The sequence below is a fragment of the Rosa chinensis genome, chromosome 4 (genome assembly GCF_002994745.2).
Source record: "Rosa chinensis cultivar Old Blush chromosome 4, RchiOBHm-V2, whole genome shotgun sequence".
In the NCBI taxonomy this organism is placed as follows: domain Eukaryota; kingdom Viridiplantae; phylum Streptophyta; class Magnoliopsida; order Rosales; family Rosaceae; genus Rosa; species Rosa chinensis.
The window spans coordinates 4,168,599-4,189,028 of NC_037091.1; the positions used below are offsets into that span (position 1 = coordinate 4,168,599).

At 40.0% G+C, this 20,430-nt stretch overlaps 1 protein-coding gene, 2 long non-coding RNA genes and 1 pseudogene across 4 annotated transcripts; 3 read left to right on the plus strand and 1 right to left on the minus strand.

Moving 5' to 3' along the window:
- Positions 1-974: 974 nt before the first annotated feature.
- On the minus strand, positions 975-4,267 carry LOC112196254 (pentatricopeptide repeat-containing protein At3g23020). The gene has a single exon (XM_024336574.2). It carries the CDS (start codon positions 4,032-4,034, stop codon positions 1,512-1,514), a length of 2,523 nt encoding a protein of 840 aa, XP_024192342.1. The 5' UTR covers positions 4,035-4,267; the 3' UTR covers positions 975-1,511.
- A 2,655-nt stretch (positions 4,268-6,922) lies between these two features.
- Positions 6,923-9,472, plus strand: LOC112196441. The gene is made up of 2 exons (XR_002935206.2): positions 6,923-7,006; positions 9,307-9,472. It is a non-coding gene; the product is annotated as an uncharacterized LOC112196441 (long non-coding RNA).
- Positions 9,473-10,049: 577 nt separating this feature from the next.
- On the plus strand, positions 10,050-13,428 carry LOC112198650 (annotated as a pseudogene).
- A 311-nt stretch (positions 13,429-13,739) lies between these two features.
- LOC112196435 lies at positions 13,740-16,825 on the plus strand. Of its 2 annotated transcripts, XR_005809059.1 has the most exons (4): positions 13,740-14,120; positions 14,200-14,258; positions 14,759-14,871; positions 16,423-16,825. It is a non-coding gene; the product is annotated as an uncharacterized LOC112196435 (long non-coding RNA). The 2 variants fall into 2 exon arrangements; XR_002935198.2 differs by lacking the exons at positions 13,740-14,120; positions 14,200-14,258 and adding an exon at positions 14,475-14,633.
- The last annotated feature ends 3,605 nt before the right edge of the window (positions 16,826-20,430 follow it).

The following is a 20,430-nucleotide window of genomic DNA, read 5'->3' on the forward strand; positions in this document are numbered from 1 at the left end:
CTTCAATTCTTGCTTCTTGAATTCTTTCACAAACAGAGTTGGCTTTAGAGGTGTTGATTTGTCGAAGAATATGGCAGGCCATAAATGAGGAGCTATTCCATTGTAAGTACATTAATCCCCAGTTTTTATTTTCTCAAATTTAGATCTTGTTTCAAGAACTACGGTTATAGCTCGTGATGTTTCAATTTAATCCTCCTTGACTATGAATCAACCACAACATTGGAGGAAACCTTCTTTCACTTTCTTGAATTTAAATGTAGATGGAGGCTTGAAGGGTCTGGGAGCTTTTTTACGTAATGAAAATGGGGAACTCCTTCTTGCTGTCTCTAAAGGTATGGTAGGTCGGTTTAGTGTTAAGGCTACAGAGCTTTATGCAGCAGCTCTAGGCCTACAGACTATTCATCAGGCTGGTTTTACTTCACCTCAGATCATTCTAGAAATGGATGCACAGGTGGTGATCAATGAACTAAATGGTGACATCCCAGATTGGTCAATTGAAGGCCTTTTAGTAGAAGAAGTGAGGACATTTTTCCACTTCTTCCAATTAGTTATTTGTATTTATATTCCTAGGAAATGTAATCAAGCAGCAGCATGTTTTAGCTAGGAATGCGCTTATGTATCTTGCATTTCAAGTTTGGATTGAGGATAGGCCACAATGACTATCCAATGTACTTATAGCTGATGTAAACATCATAATTACGTAATCAATGAAATTTCATTTTCTCAAAAAAAAAAAAAAACAACTATCTTCTTCTTCTTTCCATTTTGCTGCTTCTGAATCAACTTCTGCTAGCACACTGGTATTTTTCAACTAAAATGAGCAGGCCAAAATCAAGATCATGAAATGAAGTGATTTAATTTCCAAATATCGTTTTACAGTGGAACTCGAGCTACATTTAATACTGTGTTTTGGTTTGCAGTTATGGTAAATATCAAAGCTCAAGTGAACAAATTCCTAATGATATACCGAAATAGAGATTCCATGAGGAAATGCGTATGAGAAGTTGAGTAACTAACATGTCAACGTACAGCCTTGCTTTCTCTAGTATTCAAGAACGAGATTACAAATTGAAACATAGTAACATACAACAAAACTTGAGAACTTCAATTCTCTCTTCATTTTACAAAATTCAGATGAATCGAAGAGCATCTTACCATGCATCTCGATCCGTGAAAGAGCCACAATCGGCCATACAAGCAACTTACAAACTATTCTATTTGATAGGGTGACATGTTCCAATAGACCTCTCAGGCTTTGGCCTTACAAAAGTTGCTCTGCCGATCAGCTCTATACACAGTGCAAGTTCACCTATTGAACAACAGGTCATCTATGTCTTGTTTCTGTCAAAATTTGTGATCACGCACTTTTCCGCAACAAGGTTATGTTGAATGCAACCATGTATACACAATTCGAAAGCCCAGTTCCTTGATCGAGTTTCATTAATCTGCAAGAAGCTGCAGCACAAGATGTGATTGTTGATAATCATAAAGGGTGGTTGCAGAGATGGTATCTACATATAACTACTTTCATTCACTCTGACAACAGCAGAGAGGGCTGACATCCAAGCTTGCAAACCACTCCGAGCATCCCTCTTAACTGATACTTCCAGTTTTCCCACAGCCTGCTTTGAAAGTCCAGATTTCACCAAAACAAGTCCCAGTGATTTGAATGTGCATTCATCAGCTTGAATGGCAGCTTTTGTCATTTCCTTGAAAGTTTCCACCACCTCTTTGAATCTTCCATATGTCGCATACAACCCAATAACATTATTATAACTCAGCAGATCAGTTAAAAGTCGCAGCTCTCTCATCTGCTTTGCAATCTGAAGGGCATCCTCAAACCTCCCAATTCTCTTATACATGCACAACATCATTGCAAATGTAAACTCATTTGCATCCCCCTTTCTCTTCAAGCTGTCAAAGAGTTCTTCTGCTGGTTTAACCATACATCGCTCGCTATAAAGATCAATCATACAATTTGAGGCATATATAGCAGGACCATCCTCTGATGACTGAAGAAGTTTGTATGTTTCTTCTGCTTCTTTCAAAAGGCCAACTTTTGTATAGAGCTTGATCAAGGTATTGTAAACAACTGTGTTCCCAGGGAAACCTGCCCTTTTCATTGCATCAGCATAACCGAGAGCTTTTTTAACGCTTCCAACTTCAGCAAAAGCATTTATCAACACCCCAAAGACAATTACATCAGGCTGCACATTGAATCCAACCATCTGTTTATAAACGTCCTCTGCCCTTTCCAATTGACCTAATTTTGCAAAGCTTGATATCACAGCACAATAGGGGATGCAATCACGTACCAACCCTGACTCCTGCATCTTCTTCAGATAAGGCATTGCAGTATGTGGCATATCACCACTAGCCAAAATTTGTATCAGAGAACTATAGCTACACCTGTCCGGAATTACACCATGATTCTCCATGCTATCAAACAACTGGCAAGCCCTACTGTAATGTTTACCAACCCCATATGCTTTGATCATCACGTTGAACTCAAGGACACTCAACTTCTTCACTTCTCGGCAGCAATTGAAAACTTTCTCAGCTTCCAAAATATGCCCACGCTCTCCATATGCATCAATGTTGGCAGAATTGCAATCAGATCCCATTTTCCCTGAGAGATGAAATCTCAAGAACCAAACCCAAGACTTCTCAAGCATCCCCGCTTCTATATACATCCTAGTCAGAGCCGAATGAGTGAACTCATCAATCTCAAGCCCCCTTTCATCCATTTCTGATATGAGCTCTTCAGCTTTGCTAACCATGTGCCGTACAGAGTATGCATACAAAAGGGTGCGATAACTCACAGGGTCTGGCTCAAGGCAAGCCTCCTTCATCTTTGCAAAGTAGTTTGTAGCTGTGTCTATATTATCATGCCTAGCATGGAGGGAAATCAGAATATTATATGTTCTCGTGTCTGGTGGGCATCGAACCTCTTCCATCTTCTGCATAAGCGAAGCAACTTCAGCAAGCTGACCATGATTACCGCAAATGTGAATCATTGTATTGAAAGTCACTGTAGTTGGAGCAATCCCTTCCCTCAGCATCGATGCAAATATTTCCGATGCTTCTTTAAGCTGGCCAGCCTTTCCATGCGTGTCGATCAATGTGTTATACGTATGTGAGCTCAAAGAGCCATGACAATGCAACGAGCTCTCTGACCATTTCTCGAAAAACTCCTCAGCTTTTCGGTACTCCCCTGCTTTCTTATACAACTGCAACACAATGGCCATAGTAACCTCATCAGGTTTCATTCCTTGCTTGGTCATCCTCTGCAGCCAAATAAGCGCTTCCTTTTCGAACCCACCTTTACTGTAAACATCAATCAGAGTCCCATAAGTTGAGTTAATGGGTGCTATTCTTTCCACATTCATCTCATCCCAAAGACTCCTTAGATGACTCCACTTCTTCGCCTTCCCAAGAATCCTAAGCACTATATTATAGTGAATCACATGCAACTCATAACATCCCTTCTTCTTAAACCACTTGAAAATCTCCAAAGACCTTTCCCAACTCCTCTGCTCCTTCAAAATTATGCTCCTTTCCTTGTTACTAAGCGTTTCTCCCCACGGCTTCAGAGCCTCATCCAAGTCCTCAACTTCCTCCAACGCCGTCAACATTGCCGGAATGCACCCACCGTAACTCAGCCATTTCGTCGAACACTTGGTCTGCACTTTCTTCACCACACCATTCCCACCCCCCCACCCCATTTCAACCCCAAAATCCTTTCTTTCCACAAACCCACCATCACCCAGATTCTCTAATCCCTTTTCCTCATCTGGGTTCTTCCCAAAACCACGCTTCTTCAACCCAACTTCATGAACAACAACACTGCCACCATTACTGTGCTTGGGTCTACAAACTTCACCAAAACCCTTCTTGAACCCTCCTCCGTGAACCACTCTCTGCTTCCTATCTCTGGTTATGAGTTCGAGTTTCTCCAGTGGAGGGAGTCCTGTGTTGGGTGAGGTCCTTGTGGAACCCAAAATGGGGAAGTCCATCTGGAGCTTCGTAAGCATCGTTTATCACAGAAATGGAAATTCCTTTGATTTTTCTGGAGCTTCGTAAGCATCGTGTATCAGAAGCTGGATAATAACATGGTCTCGTTGAGAGTGCTCTCACTAGTCCAACTCCGACGGAGAGAGGCAGAGAAATTTTTAAATTCCAAGTTTTTTTTGTTAGATAAAGAATGTAACTGTTATATAGACCAGAATCACCGCGGAGTATAGTGACAATTTTATGCTCCAATAACACGTAAAGTGACACTACCGAAACCTAAATTGAAACTAGTCGAGTAAAGGTTTCAATTTATTTATGCTCTATAGCACCGTCCTATATAGAGGAAGGCTTCACTGGGATTGCTTACAAAAATTATTTCTATATTTTCAACTAATAGTACAATCTTACTTTGAATTGGGTTTCGAAGTGCATTTTTTTCTGAGATTTCTTCGATCTATTGATGACCATTAATAAATATCTTAATTTTTGTTTATGATTTAATACTATGATGTCAATTTTTGAATGAGGTATTCAACTCCAGGGACGAATCGAAAAAAAAATCTGTATTGGTTCTAACTCCGATGCAAAGCTTAAAAAAAAAAAAAATTTACTAGTGCTTCTGTCACTAACCATAATCCTTTAAGTAGTCATAATCCGATCTTAACTAAAGTTTAGAGAATCAAACTATGTGATTGATGGGCTAAATTCTTCTCATTCATAGCGACATTTTTTCCCCTTCGATATCTTCTCCTCTATTTTTGAATGCGGGTGGGGGGGGGTCAGTCCATGAATAAAGTAGGAAATATTACAAGAGATGACTCACCTGGACTCCGGGCAACGACAGAAAGAGTCATGAATGAAAAATCTAAATAAAGTAGGAAATATTACAAGAGATGACTCACCTGAACTCTGGGCAACGACAGAAAGAGTCATGAATGAAAAATCTAAGACAAACATAATGAATCCATGAGATGAATCTCAAGTGCTATAGAAACCAAGTTCGACACTACTAGGATGGTCTCTGACCAAAGACAAAAGACCATCCCAATTTATTCATGTTCCCATCAACGTACCCTACTCTAGGGCACCCATGGGAGTGCATTCCTCGGACTCAGAACCTTTGCAAGAAGACATGTGAACCTCCCCACTAGCAGGGGCTGATGTTGCTGCAACCAGACCCAAGCTACCTCCCCATAGGAAGGGTGTTCCACTACCTTAAAACTCCTCTTCCTCCGAGGTTTTGGGTCCTCAGAGATCAGCTTCTTAGGTTTCAAACCCACGGGTTTCTAGTTACTCATGCGCCCAAGAGGACGACCCAACTTTGCCTTCTTTGCCGGGGAGACTAGGATAACCCCATTCCTTCAGGGCCAATTCAGGTTAAAAGCCAAGATCAATACCCTCCACCTGAGGTACCTCCTCAACTGTCTTCTTACACTTAGCATATTGCATCAGGGCCGCATAGGCCGTTCTCTTCTTCCCACTAAGAGATGGGACATCTATAGCAGCTTGCATGGGCTCACTAACCGCCTGGACTGGAGATGGGATTTTGGCCAGTTGGGCCGCTACAGCTGAAGCCGAGAAGCCCCGGAGTGAACCTGGGGTCAGCTTTGCCATGGAAGTGAAGAGTTTAGGTGTTGTGGATTGAGCCAAGACCTCCGCAAGACTCGAAGTAGCAGATCCAACCAAAATAGGTTTAGGGTTTGCGTCGACAGAGACCTACAGCTCTTCCGGAGGGCCAGCACAACCCGACTGCTGGTGTTCCATCATACCACAGACCCGACAGAAACCAACCAGTCTCTCATATTTGAACTTTACTGTAGCAAATGCCCCAGAGGTGAAATCAAAGGTGGATGGAGGGAAAACCTGTTTCACTGGAGAAGACAGAAGGTGGCGGATACGAACCCGTGCCGCCGTCCCCTTGCAAATTCCAGTCTTGTCCAGATGCACTATCTCCCCTAAGGTAGCTTCAATGAGCGCCACAGTGCCCTCAGTAACCAGGGCCGGTGGTAAACCCATAATCTCAAACCAAACTGGGAAGGAAGAGATCGGCACTTGCGCCAGATCTTTCAAACCATCGAACTCAGCCATAGACAGCGCCCACTTGCCAACCACGGCCCTCCCTCAGCTGTCCTCAGATGATCCTCTAGATTTAAAAACTGAAACACAAAACGATCCTTGACCACACGTGCATAGAGACGATTCCCAAGACCCCATAGGGAGGTTATGGTCCCCAAGAAAGCCTTGGGATCAGCCCGACCCTTGGCCATGATGGAGAGAAGTCTCCCCACCGCAAAGTGATGGGAAGACACTGCAGCAGCACCAGCGGGCCAAAGGACGTCTGACCATCTTCAGAGATCGCCAATGCTGTTGCCAGACGAGCGGTAACGTGATCAACCATGGTGGGAGAGAGAAGGATGCCAAGAGATGAAGATGCGAGAGAAGCCCTAGGCAGAAATCCTAGCAGAGTGAAGAAACCCTAGCACCGTAAAACTCTCCTACGTCCCTAGCCATTTGCTTGATTGGATAGTCTTAAATCAAAGCTGGACATCTACTGCTACATTGTGATCAGATTTATACATTTGTATCTTTTTTGCTTCACAATGTTTTATAACAACAGATGTGTTGCTGCTGTATATTCCTTTAAGTATTTAATTATAGAAAATGAAGCCAATTAGCGTTGCCTTGATATCTGTCAAGCTCAACTGCACTCACTGGAATTACAGAGTCGATAGATGACATTCATAGTTGAAATGTAATTCATGATAAAGAAACCATCTTTCTCTCATTTCCACTTCAAATGTTACTCCCTTCTAATTCGTAAAACAGAGTAGAGAAAAACAAAGGGTGTGTTGTTCATGTACAATTCTTTGATTAGTGGTGAGGCTATTGTTCAGATGTTGCATTGAGCACTGATTATCTCTACTGTCATAGGCAAGTGGCATGAGGCTCTTTAGAGGCTGCTGCAGGATGAGTACAAGTTTACAATATGTAGGTATGTAAATGTAATCATCTTCTAATAAATAACTGAACAATCTTTTCCTTATCCTTTTCCAAGTTTTTAATTTAAATTTTTAACTTAGATGGTGCTGGTTTTGTGTCGTTATGTTGCAGTATAAGGGCATCTCCAACAATGGAGTCAAAAGCCAAAATGACTAAGAGTTTTTTTTTTTCACCATCTCCAACCCAAATCAAAAGGGTGTCAAAATGGCTTTTGAGCCATACCTTAAGGCCTCGTTTGGTTCTCGGAAAGAAAAGTATTTCCTTTGTCTTTCCTATGGGAAGAGAAATGAACTTTCCGAAGAACTTTCCATTCCGATGTTTGGTAATGTAAGGAAAGTTATCCGGAAAGTTGTTAAAAAGTACGTAATTAATGGAATAAAATAATATGTTGGGAGTAATAAATGCAAAGAAAGAAGGGGGGAAAGTGATTCATTTGGAGTATGGAAGGAACCATTTTCCCCCCTATTTTCCTTTGCTTCAGGAAAGTATTTCTTTTCCTTTTGCATCCCAAGCACAGGAAAGGAACAACTTTCCTTTCCTAATGCTTACTTTCCGCGAACCAAATGAGGCCTAAGTCAAAATGACTAAGGAATGAAGGTAGAAAGCCAAAATGGCTTAGGGAAAAAAAGCTGGGCCCCACCTTCCACTATTCAAAATGAGCGGCTCTGATTCATTCCTCATGAATTCGATTCAAAATGGAAGGCCAAGATTAATTGATATCAAAAATTAAAAAATAAATATATAATTACTTAATTTCTAATCTGACAGTCAGAAAAATGCGATGAATTAAATTCAACGGCTAATAATAGAGTAATGTAGTTTTAAACGAGAAAAACTTGAAAAAATAAAATAAAAATTTCTAAAAAAATTTTAAACGACGATATATTATATAAGATTATTATGTATGATATATAAATTCATATTGTAGTTAAATAATTATCTAAAATAATTAAAATTATGAAATGGCTATGACTTTTAACTAAAGGAGGTTGGAGATGCAAAATATGAATGAATAGTAATGACATTAGGGGTGTCAAATTTTCCAAATGACTTTGGCTTTTGACTAAAGGGTTGGAGATGCCCTAACAGAACGCATCTATGATTATTCAATCATTATTCTACATGTTTCTGAAACCTGCTTAGTAAAATGAACAGAACATTGAAAAATGGCTCATTCTTTAGCAAACTTATTCTTCCTCTGTAAATTTAGAAAGTAGTTGGAACTTGGAAGGATTGGAGTACCCTCAATTTAAAGATTTATAAACTGAGGTTTCGAGTATCTCAGCTCTAGCAACTACACCATCATCATATTTATATTGAACATCTAAATGTTGCATCCAAATCCGTCCAGAAGTCCCAACCATGTCTGCTTCAATTGAATCCCGACTGTTGTTTCATCCATGTCTGCATTGGGAATTCTATCTTGATTTTTACTACATTAGTGCAACCTTGTTACTCCCATTACCATGTTTATCATGTACAATTAACTCTGGTATATTTTGAAGAGCATTGGATGAAGAAAAAGTTTAAGCCTAGCAAGTGTAACTTCATAATTGAACATATGGCTCTGTCTCTACTCGATAAGAACTACATAGGTTATGTGAAATTGATAAATACAGTGACAGTCCTAAATATGTATAGCTTGTTAGTTAAATGTATGCACTATTATGAGACAGGTTAGGTAGTGGCTACACATAAGGTATCGACATTGATATTAATCCCCTAACACTTGATATAAGGAAAAAGAGAAGAGCATGACATTAATCCCTAAATTGTTAAGGAACAAAATGGTTGTCTCTATCTTTGTCTTTAATTTTTCTTTCTTTCTAGAATATGTTCCAAACCTCTGTATACAGTATTCGCCAAATCAATGTTTAGTTAGGTGATTAAAACTTTCTTTCTAGAACAAGAGTCGGATGATGCTAATTTTCGTCAAGGAGTAGAAATCAGCAATGAACTTTGGCCTCCTTGAGCAATGTTGGCTGGCTTTCTGTTTCCCATTCAGTGTGCATTTGGCCATTTGGTTTTGGTTTTGGTTTTTGAGTTATTCAACAAACGCAGAGGATCTGATAGTCGGAGGTTGGCTACATATATGATGATGAGATCAGGTATGCCGTATCCATTGTCATTGCCGACAGTGAATTGGTCCCACCATTTTCTAAGAAAATTGATGATCAGATAAGGAAGTGGTTTTCCACACATCTTGTATCCTGTTGTTATTGATCTTGCTTTCTGGTTTTTTTGTTTGTTTTTGTTTTACTTTACTACTTGCCATATTGCAGGCTATTGCAGGGAGGAAAGAGGTGCCACTGGGAATGGGTGCAGATTTTTCCCAACTCTGAATAAGCTAGCTAGAAGCAAAAGTGTCTGCTGTTCACCTTAGTTGTGCACTTTGTGCCTACAATATTTTCCTACGCACTCGGGTGCCAATTTATCGACACATATCATATTTGCACCATATTTCCTTGGATTAAGCAATCCTTTGATTCCTTTCTACTGTAGGATTTTGATCCTCAGAAACAGTTCCATAGATGACAGCAGTTTTGAATTCTAAATGCACTTCAAAAGGGCCAGCTGCATTTCTTTTCTGGTGAAGTGATTAACAGAGGTGGTTGCTGAATAGGGTCATAACTCATAAGAACTGATTCTTCCTCTGAAAATTAAAAATTAGCTGGTAGGATTGAATACCCTAAACTTAAACAGCAACAAATTAATATCCAGTATCTCAATTCTACATGTATAATTCCTGGTTCTTGTCTGCTTCAATCAAATCCTAACCGGTTTTTCACTGTAATGCTTGTGGCAGGAATTTGATACCATGGATATTGTGTACGGTAAGACTACTTGAGATATTAACCAAGCAACTGATACTTGATAATTAAACAAAACAAATGCCAATGAGAATATACGACATAATTGAGAACTTCGAAGGCATCGCAAAGAAGAAAAAGAAGCTGAGTTTCCGAGGAAGAATAAAAAAGAAGCTGCTGCAAAGAAAGGAAAACATTTAAAAAATCATAGAGGTTCTGATTTAGTCCATTTTCAACGTCACATTCACACTGCAGCAGGCACCAAGAAACTATCTTCTTGAGAATTCAGATCTCAGATCTACAAAACAAGAGCACTCCAGGAAGGCAACATTCAACAGATGGAGCAAAGCAAGCAGAATATGGCTTCTCTGACCAACGAAGCAGCCGCCAGTTCTTCATCTTCTTCTCTCCCACTTTCTTCTACTGATCACCAAAATCATTACACATACGAGGTTTTCCTGAGTTTCCGAGGCAAGGATACGCGCTATGATTTTACAGATCATTTGCACAACGCTTTGTGGCTGAGGGGAATTAAAACCTTCAGAGATGATAAGCTTAGCAGAGGAGAAGACATATCACAAGAGCTCCTCAGAGCAATTGAGGAGTCCAGAGTTTCTATCGTCGTCTTCTCTCAAAATTATGCTTCCTCAAGGTGGTGCTTAGATGAACTGGTCAAGATACTTGACTGCAGAAAATCTAAAGGCCAGAAGTTTAGAGCTGTTTTCTACAAGGTGGCTCCCTCAGATGTACGACAGCAAACAGGTGCTTTCGGTGACGCATTTGCTAAAATTGATCAATGCGAATACAAGGATAGCATCGGCAAATGGAGGATGGCTCTTGAGGAAGCAGCAGATTTGTCTGGATGGACTTTCGAGGAGGGTCGGTATGTTTTTAACCCTACCCCACTACCTAGTTGATTAGTTAGATTTATGAAGACGCCAATAATCTTCTACTTTATTTGATTTCCTATATATGCTTTTAAATTCTTAGGTACGAGACTGAATTTATCCAATTGGATATCCAATTGGATTAGAGTCTTGTATACAAGATGTCGACAGTCTTTTAAAAGCTGAGGAAAATATTTTTCGCATGGTGGGCATATGGGGGACTGGTGGAATAGGAAAAACCACAGTTGCGAAAGCTATGTTTAATTCAATTTGCCATAAGTTTGAAACTAGTTGTTTCTTGGCGGATGTTAGATCTAATTCAAATGGCCTAGCCCAACTGCAAGAGAGCTTTTGCATGATGTTTTAAGGGACTCAAATTTGAAGGTGAGCAGTGTTGATCAGGGAGTCAGTTTTATAAAGGAAAGAATGCAAGATAAAAAAGTTCTCTTAATCCTTGATGACGTGAGTCATTCTAGCCAATTAAAGAACTTAGTTCCATCCCCTGATTGTTTTGGCCCGGGCAGTAGGATTCTCATAACAACAAGAGACAAACGTTGGCTAATTGCTCATGAAGTTAATGAAGTATATGAGGTCAAGATGTTAGATGATCGTCATGCTTTCGAGTTGTTTAGTTTGCATGCATTCAAAAGAAATGAACCTCCAAGCCATTATCTAGAACTTGCACAACATGTTATACACTATGCCCAAGGCCTTCCATTAGCTTTGATAGTCTTAGGCTCCCATCTATTTCGTAGAAGCACAGAGGAGTGGGAAGCTACAATAGGTAGTTGTAAAGGAGGTCCTCAGGCAGATATACAGAAAGTTCTCAAACTAAGTTATGATGCTCTAGGACAAGATTTAAAAGAACTATTTCTTGATATTGCTTGCTTCTTTAAAGATAAGCGTGCAGCCAATGTGAAACCAATACTAGAAGCTTGCTACGACCACAAAACAATGGTGATTGGTATTGCACAACTGCAAGAAAAAGCCTTGATAAGAATTGACAAAGATGATCAGATTTGGATGCATGACTTGATAGAAGAAATGGGTAGAGACATAGTGTATCAGGAGTCACCTGATGAACCCGGGAAACGCAGCAGAGTGTGGAGTGAAGAAGATGTAGACTACGTTCTAACAAATAATACAGTAAGTATATTAATGATGTTGTGTTTTTCAATTCAGAAAGCATTTTATATTGAATATAATTTCTTATTGAGACCTTGAAGAAAACTGTATTAAAACAGTACTTGTGCTTCCAATAGAAATCGCTGTGTTTTTTTGTTTTTTGGTCTGAATAGAAATTGTAATCATAAATGTTGCTAGGTTAATAAGCTTGCTTTCTTTTACTGTAGGGTACAAATAAAGTTATAGGCATTCAGGTCCCCTGGCAATCATCTACAATATCTTTGAATGCTAAAAGCTTTTCAGAGATGAAGAATCTTAGATATATTTCTATGAGAAGAATATTCTTTTCTGGAGATATTGATTATCTCTCCAACCAGTTGGGGTGGCTCGATTGGCAAGCATGTCCGTTGCAATGTTTTCCATCCGATTTTCATGCAAACAAACTTGTAAATCTTGATATTTCTTGGAGTCACGAAATCAGACGACTATGGGAGGGACGTAAGGTACTATAATCTAATAATTCATTTTATTTCAAGACTTCTCTAATTAAAAATAAGTAATAGATAACTGTGTTGTAAATTAGTGCATCCACTTGGTTGATCTTTTCCTTTTTCTTTTGCCATACAGAATTTTTCAAGGCTAACATGTATGAATTTAAGTCATTGTAGATCCCTAAAGAAACTCCCAGACTTGAGTGGAATCCCTAACTTGAAAAAGTTGAATTTAGATGGCTGTGAATCCCTAAAGAAACTCCCAGACTTGAGTGGAATCCCTAACTTGAAAAAGTTGGATTTAAGTGGCTGTGTATCCCTAAAGGAACTCCCAGACTTGAGTCGAATCCCTAACTTGATAGGGTTGAATTTAAATGGTTGTGTATCCCTAAAGAAACTCCCAGACTTCTGTGGAATCCCTAACTTGAAAAAGTTGGAACTATATAAATGTACCCGTTTAGTTGAGGTTCCTGATTCAATTCGATTCCTTCATAACCTTGTTACCTTGAATGTTGACTGTTGCTCTAACCTTATTAAGTTTCCAAGAAAAATTAACTTGAAATCTTTAGAAACAATTTCTATTAGCGATTGCAAGGTTGAAGAATTTTCAGAAGTCGGGGAAGAGATGGTTTCCTTGAAAAGTTTGATGCTAAAAGGCACTTGCTTTAAAGAATTGCATCCGTCCATTACAAGGCTTATTGGGCTGAAATATTTGTGCCTATGGGACAGTCAAAATCTTAAAACCCTGCCGTATAATATTTATGAGTTGCACAATCTAGAGGCTCTTTATGCCAGTGGATGCTTAAAACTGGCTACATTTCCAAAAATTCTAGTAAAGATGGATTCCTTGAGACATCTCTCTCTTGAAGGCAGTGACATAAGAGAATTGGATGAGTCAATTGAAAATCTCATTGGGCTTGAATATTTGAATCTTATTGATTGCAAAAATCTCACAACTCTACCGTGCAGCATTTATGGGTTGCAAAATTTAGAGTTCCTTGATCTGGGTGAATGCTCAAAACTTGTCAGATTTCCAACAAATACCAAAATTTTGAATGTCGATGGTTGCTCACTATCACTTCCCAAGCTACAGGCGTTTAGTACCAAAGGATGCAGTTTATTATCAGATTGTGATTTCCTGATGACTCTTGATTGCTGGGAAACATTAGAGCGGCTTAATCTGTCTAGAAACAATTTTGTTAGTCTTCCTGCTTGCCTCACCAAATTTGTCAAGTTGCGGGAGCTTGACTTGGAGGGTTGCAAGAGACTCCGAGAAATTCCGGAGCTTCCACCAAACGTTAAACCAAAAATAAGAGGTTGTGAATTACTGGAGGAGAGATTCTTGACATTGACAAATTGTCGCTGTCAATTCAAGAGCCAACTCCGGCGTCATGGCTGTCTTTGTCTTCTGAAACTCCGAAACGACGCCGCACCGCGGAAGAACCATCACCGGCTGAGTTGTTTCGGCTTTCTCTCTCTACGGAACCAACACCAATGAATTCTCTGAAACGACAATGCCTTGCCGCCGGGGGGTAAGCATCGATGGTCCCCATGTTCCCTGACCTGCACGGCGCCCATCACTCAACTACTACTCCACAGCTTCAACACCAAGCAGAGGAACCAACTGACTTGTTAAGGCTTTCTCTGAACTCTTCAGAACCAACAAAACCTCGTGGCCCAGTTAAAGGTGATCAAGACCAGTGGCTGTCTCTGTCTGTGCTGCCAACACTGCCATCCACTTCATAACTCTGAACTCTGAACCATCCACTTCAGAGTTTAGTCGAGACAGAGAGGTTTGAAATCCCACCTGCTATTTATTCTACTTGAAGCTTCATAGTGTGCCACAACTAATAATATTTCAACATTTTTCAGGTTTGGGTATGAGCCTGTTTTGAGGTTGTCTTCATCTGCTATTTGCTCCTCATCAATCTGTAAGTTCATATATTCATCTTTTCCTTTTAGCGCAGATCTATGTTGTTTGTTACTACATTAGAATTTCAAACTTTGTAACCATGTACATCATCTACAATTGAACTCTGCCCTATTTTGAGCCTATCATCTACAAACATGGCTGTCAGTAACTAAAACTTACCTGTGTACTGTCTGCAAACTCCTCCAATTTTCTATAATATAATAGTTAGCATAATATAATGGCTAGTAGTAGCATGATGCTTTGGATCTGGTAGGAGCCTGAGATTGACTACGTGAAATGATGGTATCAAAATTGTTTATTGTTGTCCTCAGTTGATTCCATTGTTGTAGGAGAATATTGGTGGTAATCTGCTAGCTAGGACATGCAAATTATGGTATTCATTGAACTTGGTTGATATGATCCATTAGTAACATTTGTATTCTGGTTCATTTCCTTTACTTGTTACTATGTTGCTAGGTGATTGATATCATGCAATTTGTTTGTTTTTTCCATTTGCAGTGGGGACTATAGATTTTGCACTTGGAGAGGTTACAAACTCTGGCCAAGTTGGCTACATGGTAATTGCTGATCTAGCTCAATTTGAGATGACCGCAAATAAACTAGAAGCAAAGGTATATGCTATTCTCCCCTAGTTGTACTCTTGCCTATGCTCTTTTCCTAGTAATTCTGGGCTCAAGCGCCCATATGTTATTGTTTACAATTGTTAGAGAGCATAAATCATTGGCTACAATCAAGCCATAACCTAGGCTATCGTTTCTGCTTTGCTGTGTAATTACTGTGATAGCATCAGTTTAGGGTCTGTTTTATATTTGTTGTAAATGCACTTTATTCTCTCTATGTAACAGCAGCATATCTGCTGCTATATAAGCTGTATAGTTGTATAAACAAAAGCAATGGAAATCACTTTCTACATGGTATCAGCCTAGGTCTAGGATCCTTACCTGTGTGTAATCTTCTTCTCACGTATTGTTCTTCAATCTTGTCCTCCTGCATCTCTTCTTTTTCCTTTTTCCTAGCAGCAATCCTCCTCCTTCCTTTTCCAATATTCCTACCTCTCTCAGCAACAGCAATCAGTTTGCAGCCAAGACCAGCGACCTTCTCAATCCAGACCGCCTTCAGATTGCCTGCATTACTTCTGTCCCAGGCCTCGCGGACATCATTTTGCAGTCCTCCCTGCAATTGTTTGGCTTTTCCTGACCAGACCAGATTAGATTTGGCCTCTCTATGCGATGCAGCATCACCTGGTCTCTTCTCCTACCTGGGCTTCCACTTCTTCTCCATGCCCACAAAGGTCATCCAGCTCAAGTACTGCTCCCTATTTTGCTGGGGTCCACTATGCTGCTGATCCAAATTGGTACCCGGACACCGGTGCAACCCACCACATGACAGCCATGCCTGTCAACAATCCCCAATCTTATGGAGGGCCTCATAGTGTATATATGGGTAATGGGGACTCAATGCCCGTTTCCCACACTGGTAACTTCCCCTTGTCGTTAGGTTCTTCTAATTTCTCTCTACAAAATGTCTATCGCATTCCGTCAAGTTCATATTGAACTTGATTATCACTATGTTTGTGAGAAGGTGGCTCTTGGTAGTCATCGTGTTTGCTTTATACCATCCATTGATCAGCCGGCCGCTCTTCTTACCAAACCACTTCACAAGCACCGTCATGCTCTTCTTACAAACTTGTCCGTCCAGGACCGTCAAGTTTGAGGGGGGATGTTAGAGAGCATAAATCATTGGCTACAATCAAGCCATAACCTAGGCTACCGTTTCTGCTTTGCTGTGTAATTACTGTGATAGAATCAGTTTAGGATCTGTTTTATATTTGTTGTAAATGCACTTTATTCTCTCTATGTAACTGCAGCATATCTGCTGCTATATAAGCTGTATAGTTGTATAAACAAAGGCAATGAAAATCACTTTCTACAACAATTTTATCGAAACATCTCATGGTAAAAAGGCATGGTGTTGCATTGTCCACATGGTCCATGGATTACGCACATGGAATATGAAATGCATCACTTTAAGAAAAATCTTCCTTGTATGTGTGCATGCCACAAGCACATTAAATTTTCCTCTATAGATTACAACTAGAAATTTCGTAAACAAGTATTGACAATAATTTGCCAAACTCATATACAACAATTTTTTGGTATCAGAAGTTCTAGCCTGGCTTTGGCTAAGAATCTTGCTTCAAGGTGATGCGGCAGGTGTGTGCTGACCTTCTTGAGGAAATGGAATTGGTTTTCATTGTTTCTAAGGATGGAATTGATACTGTGAGAGTGGTATGACGATTCAAATGCCTGAGCAATAAGCTACCGAAAGGCAGGCATTTGATTGGGGATAGCGTGGTTTACGATGTGGGTGTTTGGTTGCTCGGGGAGTTTCAGCCGCAGCTAGAAGTTACCCCCATAACCAAGTATGATTCGGATCCTCAGCTGGTGTTGGGCTGCCAGATTGCGGTGAATAAGTCATATGTATGCTATGGATTGAAGCAGGGGAATATTCGGGTGTGAGTGTAGAAGGATGGCTTTTTGTCTGGAAAATTTCTGAAGGTCCAGACGAAGACGATACGAAATCACAGGAAAGATTGTTATGGCCATTCAAATAGTTGGTTAGGGGGAAGCTGTTCATCCACGAGTTTGTTGGCACTGTCATAAACAAGTAAATGATTCTGTTAATGCTATTTTCAATCAAAGAGTTATAGCTTAATGCTTTTGATGTCCATGATCTTTTGTCTGTTGATCTTGTAGTGGTTGATTGATCTATCATTTGCTTCTATACTTGCAGCAGGTTTTGGTTGTTCAGGTTGGGAAGCGTGTTCTACAAATTGATACTACTAAAGTTGCAAAGGGTAAAGTCCTTCTGCTGAGGATCCTATTAAGTTTCCTGTTGAAAAGCTTATTGATGGGGTCCAATTTGTTGGTAAACATGATGGAGAGGTGACAGATTTATCAATGTGCCAATGGATATGACCACCCGGCTGGTTTCTGCTTCTATGGATGGAACTGTAAGTATCTTCACCATTTTGCTGTCTTTGTTACATATTTCCCTTTTAGTGGAATAAGTAGTGAAACTTAACAGTGCATTTTCATCAGGGTTGGTGGGAACACTTTGGCTCCAGCTTGCCCTTCTACATCTTTATAGATTTTTTTTCTCCTTTTCTTTTGGTGAATTAAAATAATGTTTTGGTTACAAAAAAAATCTGTTGGCTATTCCTGCTTCAACTCTATGGTTCAGGGAATTTTGTATGAATTAGGATAAATTATTGTTCTTGTCCTTCAAAGCCCTTTTATATGGTACAACACAAGAACTGGATATGGCAGATGAACTTCTCCTCTATTTATGTTGCTTCTCTTCGATTTCTGTCTATCTCAGACTGTCTACCTTTCCTTCTTCTTCTTCTTTTTTTTTTTTTTTTGAGAATCGTTCTTCTTTTCATTTCTTTTCTTTCCTATATTGCAAATGCCGATATGCATGAATCGTAATGAATCATAACTGAATATATCAGACTCACACCTCGTCTAGGTTCACCTTCCTTTACAGAAATTAATCCATGATTAATGTTTGAATCTCATCATTTTCTGTGGAACTATGCTAGCTAGTATATATAAGAAATACGGTGTTGTTTCACTAAGACAAAACCTAGCTTGACCAAAGCAAACATGGCTTCGTTCGTTGGAAGAACAGTGAAGCTAATATTGCTTTTGCTATTCTTAACAACCACATGTGATGCTAAAACATATGTTGGAATCACTAATGATTTGGGCGGAGGAATGAATCTCACCTTTCACTGTAAATCCGCAGATGATGAGCTCGGCGTCAAAGTGCTTCCTCCCCAACAATACTATGAGTTCAGTTTCAAACCTACCTTGATAGGCCGAACAGATTTCTATTGCAGTTTTCAATGAATTGGTTCATTTAAATGGTTTGATGTATATGTTGATGGAAGAGACTACTGCCATGAGTGTTGGTGGTGTATAAAATCTTTTGGCAATGGCCCTTGTAGGCTTAACTTCAAAATTGGCCAGTATGATGATTGTTTGCCGTGGAACAAAAACCAAGGGTACATACATACTGAAGTCATCTTGTCTATGAACTTTATCCAATAATAATAATAATAATAATAAAGAAGAAGATCCGAGACCTTATTGGCTCCGTATAGCATGGAGGAGATCCGAGACGCTCTTTTTCAAATGCACCCTTCCAAAGCTCCGGGGCCTGATGGTATGTCTACTTTCTTTTTTCAGAAATATTGGGACTTGGTGGGTCATGAAGTGAGTAATGCTGTTATGTCAATGTTGACTAACTTGGAGATGCCCCCGGATTTGAACTTTACTCATGTGGTTTTGATTCCAAAAATTAAGGAAGAGGTGAATATGTCACACTTGAGACCCATAGCTTTGTGCAATGTCATTTATAAGATTGCTTCCAAAGTTGTTGCTAATAGGTTGAAGAGCTTTCTACCAGCTCTTATTTCCTCTCAACAGAGTGCTTTTGTACCAGATCGCCTAATCTCTGATAATACACTTGTGGCTTCAGAGGTGGCTCACTACATGCATAAATTGAGGTGGGGTCAGGAGGGCTTTTTGGCTCTTAAGTTGGACATTAGCAAAGCCTATGATAGGCTGGAGTGGAGTTTTTTGCAGAAATTTATGCTCAAGATGGGTTTTGCTAGTCAATGGGTGGAACTGATTATGTTTTTTCTGTCCACGGTACGTTATTCCTTCCTCATTAATGGCAATGCCAGAGGTTTCATTGCTCCGCAGCGAGGTCTGAGGCAAGGTGACCCTATCTCACCCTACTTATTCCTGCTATGTGCTGAAGGTCTATCGGCTCTTATTTGTCATGCTGTTTCTAGTGGTCAATGGCAGGGGTTATGCATTTGTGATGGGGCTTCTGTTATTAGTCACTTGCTCTTTCCTGATGATAGCATGTTATATTCCTATGCTAGTCCTCAGGACTGTTATCTTATTCATCAGTTACTTAATATTTATGAGAAAGCGTCGGGGCAACAAGTTAATTTGCAGAAAAGTAATGTGGTGTTCAGTAGGAGTGTGCTTCCCCACTTGCGCGCAAATATGGCGAATATTCTGGGAGTTCAGATGGTAGACAAGCATGAGAAATATCTAGTTATCCCAACTCTAGTAGGCCGGTCCAAGACAGATACATTTGCCTATATTAAAGACAACTTGTCAAAGAAACTGACAGGATGGCGGTCTAAATTAATAAGCAGTGCTGGTAGAGAGATCTTAATCAAGGTAGTAGCTCAGGCTATGCCTCTATATACGATGAATTGTTATCTGCTACCTCAGTCTCTTATTCAGGAACTTCACCAATTATGTGCTCAGTTTTGGTGGGGTAGTATGGAGGAGAAGCGGTCTATGCATTGGCGTGCTTGGGATGCTTTATGTAAACCCAAGAGCATGGGAAGTATGGGTTTTCGACATTTATTTGCTTTTAATCTTGCCATGTTAGCAAAGCAAGGGTGGAGGTTAATCCAAAACCCGGATTCTTTAATTGGCCAGCTTTTAAAAGCTTTGTATTTTCCCCATTGTAATTTTTGGGAAGCAACTTTGGGGGCACAACCCTCTTATGCTTGGAGGAGTATCGTGCAAGGTAGAGATATTCTACGGGCAGGTATCCGGAGACATATTGATAATGGGACCACCACTAATATCTGGGCAGATCCCTGGCTAATGGGGGAGGACTTGAGTTTGTATAGGTCCGATCGAGCTACTGTGGTTGCGGATCTGTTTCTTGCTCCAGGTGTGTGGGACACTACTCTTTTATCTCATTTATTCCCTACACATATTGTTCAGAAGATACAGGCACTCCCACTTAGCCCTCAGAACCATGCAGACAGATGGATTTGGGATGCTGACAGAAAAGGCAGATTTACAGTGAAGTCCGCTTATCATATTGCTAGGTGTAGGATTCTTGAAGAGGAGCCTTCTGATCCTAACCCTAGTGCAGTTCTTTGGAAACAATTATGGAATGCCCCCGTGCCAGGTAATGTGAAGGTTTGTGCTTGGAAGGCGGCCTCTAATATTCTTCCTACACGTAGCAGGCTTAGTGAAAGAGGTATTGATATTGATACCTAATGTCCGTTTTTTGATGAAGAAGTTGAGTCCCCAATTCATGCCCTACGAGATTGTCCCCATGCA

Bases quoted from the DNA above. Each gene is read 5' to 3' on its own strand.
- LOC112196254 (XM_024336574.2), bottom strand. From the start codon at position 4,034: ATGCTTACGAAGCTCCAGATGGACTTCCCCATTTTGGGTTCCACAAGG.